Here is an 11,176-nt window from a genome sequence, read left to right as displayed (position 1 = left end):
GCCCCTAGACACTGATCATGATGAGTTGCCCCTAGACGCTGATCTTGATGAGTTGCCCCTAGACACTGATCATGATGAGTTGCCCCTAGACACTGATCATGATGAGTTGCCCCTAGACACTGATCATGATGAGTTGCCCCTAGACACTGATCTTGATGAGTTGCCCCTAGACGCTGATCTTGATGAGTTGCCCCTAGACGCTGATCATGATGAGTTGCCCCTAGACGCTGATCTTGAAGTGTTGCCCCTAGACGCTGATCATGATGAGTTGCCTCTAGACGCTGATCTTGATGAGTTGCCCCTAGACGCTGATCTTGATGAGTTGCCCCTAGACGCTGATCATGATGAGTTGCCCCTAGACGCTGATCATGATGAGTTGCCCCTAGACACTGATCATGATGAGTTGCCCCTAGACGCTGATCATGATGAGTTGCCCCTAGACACTGATCATGATGAGTTGCCCTAGACACTGATCATGATGAGTTGCCCCTAGACACTGATCTTTATGAGTTTCCCCTAGATGCTGATCTTTAAGTTATTAGGGTTGGGAACACTTCATATGGGTGGGAAATCTATCAGTGTCCTTACCCTGTAATCAGTCTGGTATGACAGCAGCCCATGCTTGGCATTGTTTACCTGAGTACTTGTTAGATGTTACTGCATTGTCGGAACTAGAAACACAAGCATTTCGCTACACTCGCATTAACATCTGCTAACCATGTGTATGTGACCAATAACATTTGATTTGAAATGCTTACTTACAAGTCCTTAACCAACAAGGCTTAACCAACAACAGCTATGGAGCCTCCATCCTACTAAACTACACTATAGTAGTTACAGACCCATATAGCTATGGAGCCTCCATCCTACTAAACTACACTGTAGTAGTTACAGATCCATACAGCCTCCATCCTACTAAACTACACTATAGTAGTTACAGACCCATATAGCTATGGAGCCTCCATCCTACTAAACTACACTGTAGCAGTTACAGATCCATACAGCCTCCATCCTACTAAACTACACTTCCTGAGTTATGCTTACTCACAGGTGTTGGAGCATGCTATATAACCAATTAGCACAGGTGGTCGCCTCGTCTTCCATCTTTTTTTCTGTAAACAAGTGCTGTGACATGGAGATATGGCCGTGTGGGAACACTAACCTTATCGAGGTGTGAAAAATGATTTCTCACGGATGTGAAATTTAAGGTCCTCATGCTTCCCGAAACAGTACCGCGAGCAACATGCGTTAATGTTCACACCGAACATCGGAGATCTTACCAAGACACCCCTCTACTGAAGACACCTTCGTCCAACGACTCTGATGTGTAATGTAGTGGAACTGAGACGATCGAGTGGAACTGAGACGATCGAGTGGAACTGAGACGATCGAGTGGAACTGAGACGATCGACTGGAACTGAGATGATCGAGTGGAACTGAGACGATCGACTGGAACTGAGACGATCGACTGGAACTGAGACGATCGACTGGAACTGAGACGATCGAGTGGAACTGAGACGATCGAGTGGAACTGAGACGATCGAGTGGAACTGAGGCGATCGAGTGGAACTGAGACGATCGAGTGGAACTGAGACGATCGAGTGGAACTGAGGCGATCGAGTGGAACTGAGACGATCGAGTGGAACTGAGACGATCAAGTGGAACTGAGACGATCAGATGTAGGCTATAGACTATATCAACGACCCATATGTAGGCTATAGACTAAGCAACGACCCAGATGTAGGCTATAGACTATATCAACGACCTATAGACTATGTCAACGACCCAGATGTAGGCTATAGACTATATCAACGACCCATATGTAGGCTATAGACTAAGCAACGACCCAGATGTAGGCTATAGACTATATCAACGACCTATAGACTATGTCAACGACCCAGATGTAGGCTATAGACTATATCAACGACCCAGATGTAGGCTATAGACTAAGCAACGACCCAGATGTAGGCTATAGACTATATCAACGACCTATAGACTATGTCAACGACCCAGATGTAGGCTATAGACTATATCAACGACCCAGATGTAGGCTATAGACTAAGCAACGACCCAGATGTAGGCTATAGACTATATCAACGACCTATAGACTATGTCTACGACCCAGATGTAGGCTATAGACTATATCAACAACCCAGATGTAGGCTATAGACTATATCCACGACCCAGATGTAGGCTATAGACTATATCAACGACCCAGATGTAGGCTATAGACTATATCCACGACCCAAATGTAGGCTATAGACTATATCAACGACCCAGATGTAGGCTATAGACTATATCAACGACCCAGATGTAGGCTATAGACTATATCAACGACCCAGATGTAGGCTATAGACTATATTTTACCGACACAGATGTAGTCTATAGACTTAATCAGTCTATTTTCTTAAATACTGATTGGTGCTCCTAACTTTTTAAAAGTAGCCTATATTTATAGCCCTATAGATGTTATAGGCCTAATGTATAATCTAGAAATAAAGACTATTATGTCATGCAGTGTAGTTCAGTGCGCCATCGTTTGATGATTAACCCAGTCAACTCAACTCCCCCTGATTCCGGACTGTTTCGCAACCAGGGCTTGTGTCCAAAAATGGCATACTGTTCCCTACATAGTGCACTACTTTCTACCAGATCCCTATGGGCCCAGCTCAAAATAGTGCACTAGATAGGGAATAGGGTGCAGTTTGGGACGAAAGAGATCCGTTGAGCAGCGGAGCGCCCGCCTGGCTGGCAGACTGTCTGTTTCTATCAGTTGTGTTCAGATTATTGCCGTCAGTCAGCATGGCCCTTCTCTCCACTCTCACGCCGGTGTTCGTGGCTGTTTTATGCGTGATCCTAGTTTTTCTGTTCAAAAGCTCTCAGAAGAAGGAGAACAAGGCAGTGAAACCCGAGCGGAAGCCCGAGGCCGAGGCCCGACCGTGGGTGGACGAGGATCTTCAGGATGACACAGAGATCAGACACAAAGATGAAGGTAGTTAGCCCTAATAACCTCTCCTATCTACCGAAGTGTCCACTTGTTCACTTCCCTTGATGGACTTGAAAGGAAATGACAATTTCTATTGGTCAACAGCTTGCGAAAATATGCAAAAAAAATCGAACTTGTACCGAATAAATAATTGACGGATTGTGGCAAGATGATATTTCGCAATTTAGTGTGAATGGCATTATAAGCAAGACGTGTTTGTGTACATTTTTTACATCCAAATTACTGGACGAAAATAACAGACTGAGAAAGGGCATTATTGGAAAGTGATGGTATTCAAACTTTTTCAGGGGGGACCCCACCCCAAATAAAACCTTAGAATCTGTACATTTAGATTTTTACATCAACAAATAACCTTCAATTCATGACATTTTCATCTCTTATCAAAATCAAAAGAAACCAATAAATACATTTACTCAATAAAACAGTATTTTATAAAAATTATCTTTCTCAAAAACGTTTGTATATTGTCCCATAAATTAATCTGTACTCTTCATTATTTGTTCCTAAAAAAAAAAAAAAAAAAGTTTTGTTGTTGTGTGGGGTGGACCCCACTGCAGTCCCCCAGCGAGCCCACGACCCCGACTTTGAATGCCACTGTGGTAAAGGCTGTGTGTAGTGTAGCCTATGAAAAACATGCTATTAAAGCCACCGGTGCAGTCGACTGGGTTCTCTGCGTCAGAGCACTCCTCTAGGTCCTCTAGGTCAAACAGAGAGACCTGCTGCTACCTGCTATCTTACTCTAGACCTATAGCCCTTTACTCTAGACCTATAGCCCTTTACTCTAGACCTATAGCCCTTTACTCTAGACCTATAGCCCTTTACTCTAGACCTATAGCCTATAGCCCTTTACTCTAGACCTATAGCCCTTTACTCTAGATCTATAGCCTATAGCCCTTTACTCTAGATCTATAGCCTATAGCCCTTTACTCTAGATCTATAGCCCTTTACTCTAGATCTATAGCCTATAGCCCTTTACTCTAGATCTATAGCCCTTTACTCTAGACCTATAGCCCTTTACTCTAGACCTATAGCCCTTTACTCTAGATCTATAGCCTATAGCCCTTTACTCTAGATCTATAGCCTATAGCCCTTTACTCTAGATCTATAGCCCTTTACTCTAGATCTATAGCCTATAGCCCTTTACTCTAGACCTATAGCCCTTTACTCTAGATCTATAGCCTATAGCCCTTTACTCTAGATCTATAGCCCTTTACTCTAGACCTATAGCCCTTTACTCTAGACCTATAGCCCTTTACTCTAGATCTATAGCCCTTTACTCTAGACCTATAGCCCTTTACTCTAGATCTATAGCCCTTTACTCTAGACCTATAGCCCTTTACTCTAGACCTATAGCCCTTTACTCTAGATCTATAGCCTATAGCCCTTTACTCTAGATCTATAGCCCTTTACTCTAGACCTATAGCCCTTTACTCTAGAGCTATAGCCCTTTACTCTAGATCTATAGCCCTTTACTCTAGATCTAAAGCCCTTTACTCTAGACCTATAGCCTATAGCCCTTTACTCTAGACCTATAGCCCTTTACTCTAGACCTATAGCCCTTTACTCTAGACCTATAGCCCTTTACTCTAGACCTATAGCCTATAGCCCTTTACTCTAGACCTAAAGCCCTTTACTCTAGATCTATAGCCCTTTACTCTAGACCTATAGCCCTTTACTCTAGACCTATAGCCCTTTATTCTAGACCTATAGCCCTTTACTCTAGATCTATAGCCCTTTACTCTAGATCTATAGCCCTTTACTCTAGACCTATAGCCCTTTACTCTAGACCTATAGCCTATAGCCCTTTACTCTAGACCTATAGCCCTTTACTCTAGATCTATAGCCCTTTACTCTAGACCTATAGCCCTTTACTCTAGACCTATAGCCTATAGCCCTTTACTCTAGACCTATAGCCCTTTACTCTAGATCTATAGCCCTTTACTCTAGACCTATAGCCCTTTACTCTAGACCTATAGCCCTTTACTCTAGATCTATAGCCCTTTACTCTAGACCTATAGCCCTTTACTCTAGATCTATAGCCCTTTACTCTAGACCTATAGCCCTTTACTCTAGACCTATAGCCCTTTACTCTAGACCTATAGCCCTTTACTCTAGACCTACAGCCTATAGCCCTTTACTCTAGACCTATAGCCTATAGCCCTTTACTCTAGACCTATAGCCCTTTACTCTAGATCTATAGCCTATAGCCCTTTACTCTAGATCTATAGCCTATAGCCCTTTACTCTAGACCTATAGCCTATAGCCCTTTACTCTAGATCTATAGCCCTTTACTCTAGATCTATAGCCCTTTACTCTAGATCTATAGCCCTTTACTCTAGACCTATAGCCCTTTACTCTAGATCTATAGCCCTTTACTCTAGATCTATAGCCCTTTACTCTAGATCTATAGCCCTTTACTCTAGACCTATAGCCCTTTACTCTAGATCTATAGCCTATAGCCCTTTACTCTAGACCTATAGCCCTTTACTCTAGACCTATAGCCCTTTACTCTAGACCTATAGCCCTTTACTCTAGATCTATAGCCCTTTACTCTAGACCTATAGCCTATAGCCCTTTACTCTAGATCTATAGCCCTTTACTCTAGACCTACTGCCCTTTACTCTAGACCTATAGCCCTTTAGTTTACTCTAGACCTATAGCCCTTTACTCTAGATCTATAGCCCTTTACTCTAGACCTATAGCCCTTTACTCTAGATCTATAGCCCTTTACTCTAGACCTATAGCCCTTTACTCTAGACCTATAGCCCTTTACTCTAGACCTATAGCCCTTTACTCTAGATCTATAGCCCTTTACTCTAGATCTATAGCCCTTTACTCTAGATCTATAGCCCTTTACTCTAGACCTATAGCCTATAGCCCTTTACTCTAGACCTATAGCCCTTTACTCTAGATCTATAGCCCTTTACTCTAGACCTATAGCCCTTTACTCTAGATCTATAGCCCTTTACTCTAGACCTATAGCCCTTTACTCTAGATCTATAGCCCTTTACTCTAGACCTATAGCCCTTTACTCTAGACCTATAGCCCTTTACTCTAGACCTATAGCCCTTTACTCTAGATCTATAGCCCTTTACTCTAGATCTATAGCCCTTTACTCTAGATCTATAGCCCTTTACTCTAGACCTATAGCCTATAGCCCTTTACTCTAGACCTATAGCCCTTTACTCTAGACCTATAGCCCTTTACTCTAGATCTATAGCCCTTTACTCTAGACCTACAGTCCTTTACTCTAGACCTATAGCCCTTTACTCTAGACCTATAGCCCTTTACTATAGATCTATAGCCCTTTACTCTAGATCTATACTAGATCTATAGCCCTTTACTCTAGACCTATAGCCCTTTACTCTAGACCTATAGCCTATAGCCCTTTACTCTAGATCTATAGCCCTTTACTCTAGACCTATAGCCTATAGCCCTTTACTCTAGATCTATAGCCCTTTACTCTAGACCTATAGCCCTTTACTCTAGACCTATAGCCCTTTACTCTAGACCTATAGCCCTTTACTCTAGACCTATAGCCCTTTACTCTAGATCTATAGCCTATAGCCCTTTACTCTAGATCTATAGCCTATAGCCCTTTACTCTAGACCTATAGCCCTTTACTCTAGACCTATAGCCCTTTACTCTAGACCTATAGCCTATAGCCCTTTACTCTAGACCTATATCCCTTTACTCTAGACCTATAGCCCTTTACTCTAGACCTATAGCCCTTTACTCTAGACCTATAGCCCTTTACTCTAGACCTATAGCCCTTTACTCTAGATCTATAGCCCTTTACTCTAGACCTATAGCCCTTTACTCTAGATCTATAGCCCTTTACTCTAGACCTATAGCCCTTTACTCTAGACCTATAGCCCTTTACTCTAGACCTATAGCCTATAGCCCTTTACTCTAGATCTATAGCCCTTTACTCTAGACCTATAGCCTATAGCCCTTTACTCTAGACCTATAGCCCTTTACTCTAGACCTATAGCCCTTTACTCTAGACCTATAGCCCTTTACTCTAGATCTATAGCCCTTTACTCTAGATCTATAGCCCTTTACTCTAGACCTATAGCCCTTTACTCTAGACCTAAAGCCCTTTATTCTAGATCTATAGCCCTTTACTCTAGACCTAAAGCCCTTTACTCTAGATCTATATCCCTTTACTCTAGACCTATAGCCCTTTACTCTAGATCTATAGCCCTTTACTCTAGATCTATAGCCCTTTACTCTAGATCTATATCCCTTTACTCTAGATCTATAGCCTATAGCCCTTTACTCTAGATCTATAGCCCTTTACTCTAGACCTATAGCCCTTTACTCTAGACCTATAGCCTATAGCCCTTTACTCTAGACCTATATCCCTTTACTCTAGACCTATAGCCCTTTACTCTAGACCTATAGCCCTTTACTCTAGACCTATAGCCCTTTACTCTAGACCTATAGCCCTTTACTCTAGATCTATAGCCCTTTACTCTAGATCTATAGCCTATAGCCCTTTACTCTAGATCTATAGCCCTTTACTCTAGATCTATAGCCTATAGCCCTTTACTCTAGATCTATAGCCTATAGCCCTTTACTCTAGATCTATAGCCCTTTATTCTAGATCTATAGCCTATAGCCCTTTACTCTAGATCTATAGCCCTTTACTCTAGACCTATAGCCCTTTACTCTAGATCTATAGCCTATAGCCCTTTACTCTAGATCTATAGCCTATAGCCCTTTACTCTAGATCTATAGCCCTTTATTCTAGATCTATAGCCTATAGCCCTTTACTCTAGATCTATAGCCCTTTACTCTAGACCTATAGCCCTTTACTCTAGATCTATAGCCTATAGCCCTTTACTCTAGACCTATAGCCCTTTATTCTAGATCTACAGCCTATAGCCCTTTACTCTAGATCTATAGCCCTTTACTCTAGACCTATAGCCCTTTACTCTAGACCTATAGCCCTTTACTCTAGATCTATAGCCCTTTACTCTAGACCTATAGCCCTTTACTCTAGACCTATAGCCCTTTACTCTAGACCTATAGCCCTTTACTCTAGATCTATAGCCCTTTACTCTAGACCTAAAGCCCTTTACTCTAGATCTATATCCCTTTACTCTAGACCTACTGCCCTTTACTCTAGACCTATAGCCCTTTACTCTAGACCTATAGCCCTTTACTCTAGACCTATAGCCCTTTACTCTAGACCTAAAGCCCTTTACTCTAGATCTATATCCCTTTACTCTAGACCTACTGCCCTTTACTCTAGACCTATAGCCCTTTACTCTAGACCTATAGCCCTTTACTCTAGATCTATAGCCCTTTACTCTAGACTTATAGGCCTTTACTCTAGATCTATAGCCCTTTACTCTAGACCTATAGCCCTTTACTCTAATCTATACTAGACCTATAGCCCTTTACTCTAGACCTATAGCCCTTTACTCTAATCTATACTAGACCTATAGCCCTTTACTCTAGATCTATACTAGACCTATAGCCCTTTACTATAGATCTATAGCCCTTTACTCTAGATCTATAGCCCTTTACTCTAGACCTATAGCCCTTTACTCTAGATCTATAGCCTATAGCCCTTTACTCTAGATCTATAGCCCTTTATTCTAGATCTATAGCCCTTTACTCTAGACCTATAGCCCTTTACTCTAGATCTATAGCCCTTTACTCTAGACCTATAGCCCTTTACTCTAGATCTATAGCCCTTTACTCTAGACCTATAGCCCTTTACTCTAGACCTATAGCCCTTTACTCTAGACCTATAGCCCTTTACTCTAGATCTATAGCCCTTTACTCTAGACCTATAGCCCTTTACTCTAGATCTATAGCCCTTTACTCTAGATCTATAGCCCTTTACTCTAGACCTATAGCCCTTTACTCTAGATCTATAGCCTATAGCCCTTTACTCTAGACCTATAGCCCTTTACTCTAGATCTATAGCCCTTTACTCTAGACCTATAGCCCTTTACTCTAGATCTATAGCCCTTTACTCTAGACCTATAGCCCTTTACTCTAGATCTATAGCCCTTTACTCTAGACCTATAGCCCTTTACTCTAGACCTATAGCCCTTTACTCTAGACCTATAGCCCTTTACTCTAGATCTATAGCCCTTTACTCTAGACCTATAGCCCTTTACTCTAGATCTATAGCCCTTTACTCTAGATCTATAGCCCTTTACTCTAGACCTATAGCCCTTTACTCTAGATCTATAGCCCTTTACTCTAGATCTATAGCCCTTTACTCTAGACCTATAGCCCTTTACTCTAGACCTATAGCCCTTTACTCTAGACCTATAGCCCTTTACTCTAGATCTATAGCCCTTTACTCTAGACCTATAGCCCTTTACTCTAGATCTATAGCCCTTTACTCTAGATCTATAGCCCTTTACTCTAGACCTATAGCCCTTTACTCTAGACCTATAGCCTATAGCCCTTTACTCTAGACCTATAGCCCTTTACTCTAGACCCATAGCCCTTCACTCTAGTCCTATAGCCTATATCCCTTTACTCTAGGACTAGCCAACTAAACTCAACTAAACTAAACTCTACAATTTATGATGGAGTTAAGCTGCAACTAGTCTGGGTGGACTGGAGCTCAGAGGTTTTTTATCAAAAGTGACTTCAGCACCCAAAGAATAGCCCACAATTACACAGAACAATGTTGTGTGTCAATCCCCCCTCTCCTCTCAATACTCAGTCTGACTCAGTCTACAGTCTATGTCTATATATTGCTCAACCTTTGAACCCAAAGCGAGAAAATGACTGCCAAGACAAGAGAAAGAAATAGAGAGAGAGAGAACCTTATTTTCCTTCCTAAATAATGTGTGCATGGGGGGGAACAGATCATTAACCACAGAACAGATAATTAACCACAGAACAGATCATTAACCACAGAACAGATCATTAACCATAGAACAGATCATTAACCATAGAGAACCACAGAACAGATTATTAACCACACAACAGATCATTAACCACAGAACAGATCATTATCAACAGAACAGATCATTAATCACAGAACAGATCATTATCCACAGGGAACCACAGAACAGATCATTAACCACAGAACAGATCATTATCCACAGGGAACCACAGAACAGATCATTAACCACAGAACAGATCATTAACCACAGAACAGATCATTATCCACAGGGAACCACAAAACAGATCGTTAACCACAGAACAGATCATTATCCACAGGGAACCACAGAACAGATCATTAACCACAGGGAACCACAGAACAGATCATTAACCACAGGGAACCACAGAACAGATCATTAACCACAGGGAACCACAGAACAGATGAGCGCAACTCAAGGTAGTATGAATGAACACATTCGGTCAGGTAGCTATACAAATGGTTACACTAACCAACAAATATGTGCATGATGTGCACATCTGACTATAAATTAAAATTGCAGATTGCGCCTTTAATCGCATTCAATCCGCCTACAATTTAAAAAGCCTTGCTTTCTGTAGCTTCATAATTCAGACGAATGTTCTTCCCCCCTGTCTGTCTGGTTTTAGAGGATGGTGATTGGGTGGAGAGTGGTGGGGAGGAGGAGCTGGCCCACGTGCCCTATCCGGCTTCTCGGTACCCCGTAGAGGTCATGGTTCAGAGGTCACAGGACTTCTTCAGCCTGATGAACCAGAGGAGGTCTGTCCGCTTCATCAGCCCCAAGCCCGTTCCACGACAGGTCATCGACAACGTCATCCGCACTGCAGGTAACACATGCATAATGCACACAGACACACACAGACACACACACAGACAGACACACACAGACACATACACGCGCAGACAGACACACACAGACACATACACGCGCAGACAGACACACACAGACACACGCAGACAGACACACAGACACGCGCAGACAGACACACACAGACAAGCACAGACACACACAGACAGACACACACAGACACACACAGACACACACACAGACACACACAGACACACACACAGACAGACACACATGAATGTGTTGTCTGTGTTGTCCAGGCACAGCCCCCAGTGGAGCCCACACAGAACCCTGGACGTTTGTGGTGGTGTCAGACCCAGAGGTGAAGCACCAGATCAGGCTAGTGGTGGAGGAGGAGGAGGAAGTCAACTACCGCCAGAGGATGGGGGACAAGTGGGTCAGTGACCTGCAGAAGCTCAGG

At 42.6% G+C, this 11,176-nt stretch overlaps 1 protein-coding gene across 1 annotated transcript; it reads left to right on the top strand.

Annotated features, from left to right (window-relative positions):
* Positions 1–2,669: 2,669 nt before the first annotated feature.
* LOC139396585 (iodotyrosine deiodinase-like) lies at positions 2,670–11,173 on the top strand (the record flags this gene model as incomplete). The annotated part of the gene is made up of 3 exons (XM_071143534.1): positions 2,670–2,992; positions 10,538–10,735; positions 11,016–11,173. Coding segments are annotated over exons 1-3 (546 nt in total), but the record flags the coding sequence as incomplete, so codon positions are not given.
* Between the last annotated feature and the right edge of the window lie 3 nt (positions 11,174–11,176).

The sequence above is a fragment of the Oncorhynchus clarkii genome, unplaced genomic scaffold (genome assembly GCF_045791955.1).
Source record: "Oncorhynchus clarkii lewisi isolate Uvic-CL-2024 unplaced genomic scaffold, UVic_Ocla_1.0 unplaced_contig_6294_pilon_pilon, whole genome shotgun sequence".
In the NCBI taxonomy this organism is placed as follows: domain Eukaryota; kingdom Metazoa; phylum Chordata; class Actinopteri; order Salmoniformes; family Salmonidae; genus Oncorhynchus; species Oncorhynchus clarkii.
The sequence above is the reverse complement of the archived record's forward strand: the minus strand, read 5'-3'. Positions and strand labels throughout refer to the sequence as shown.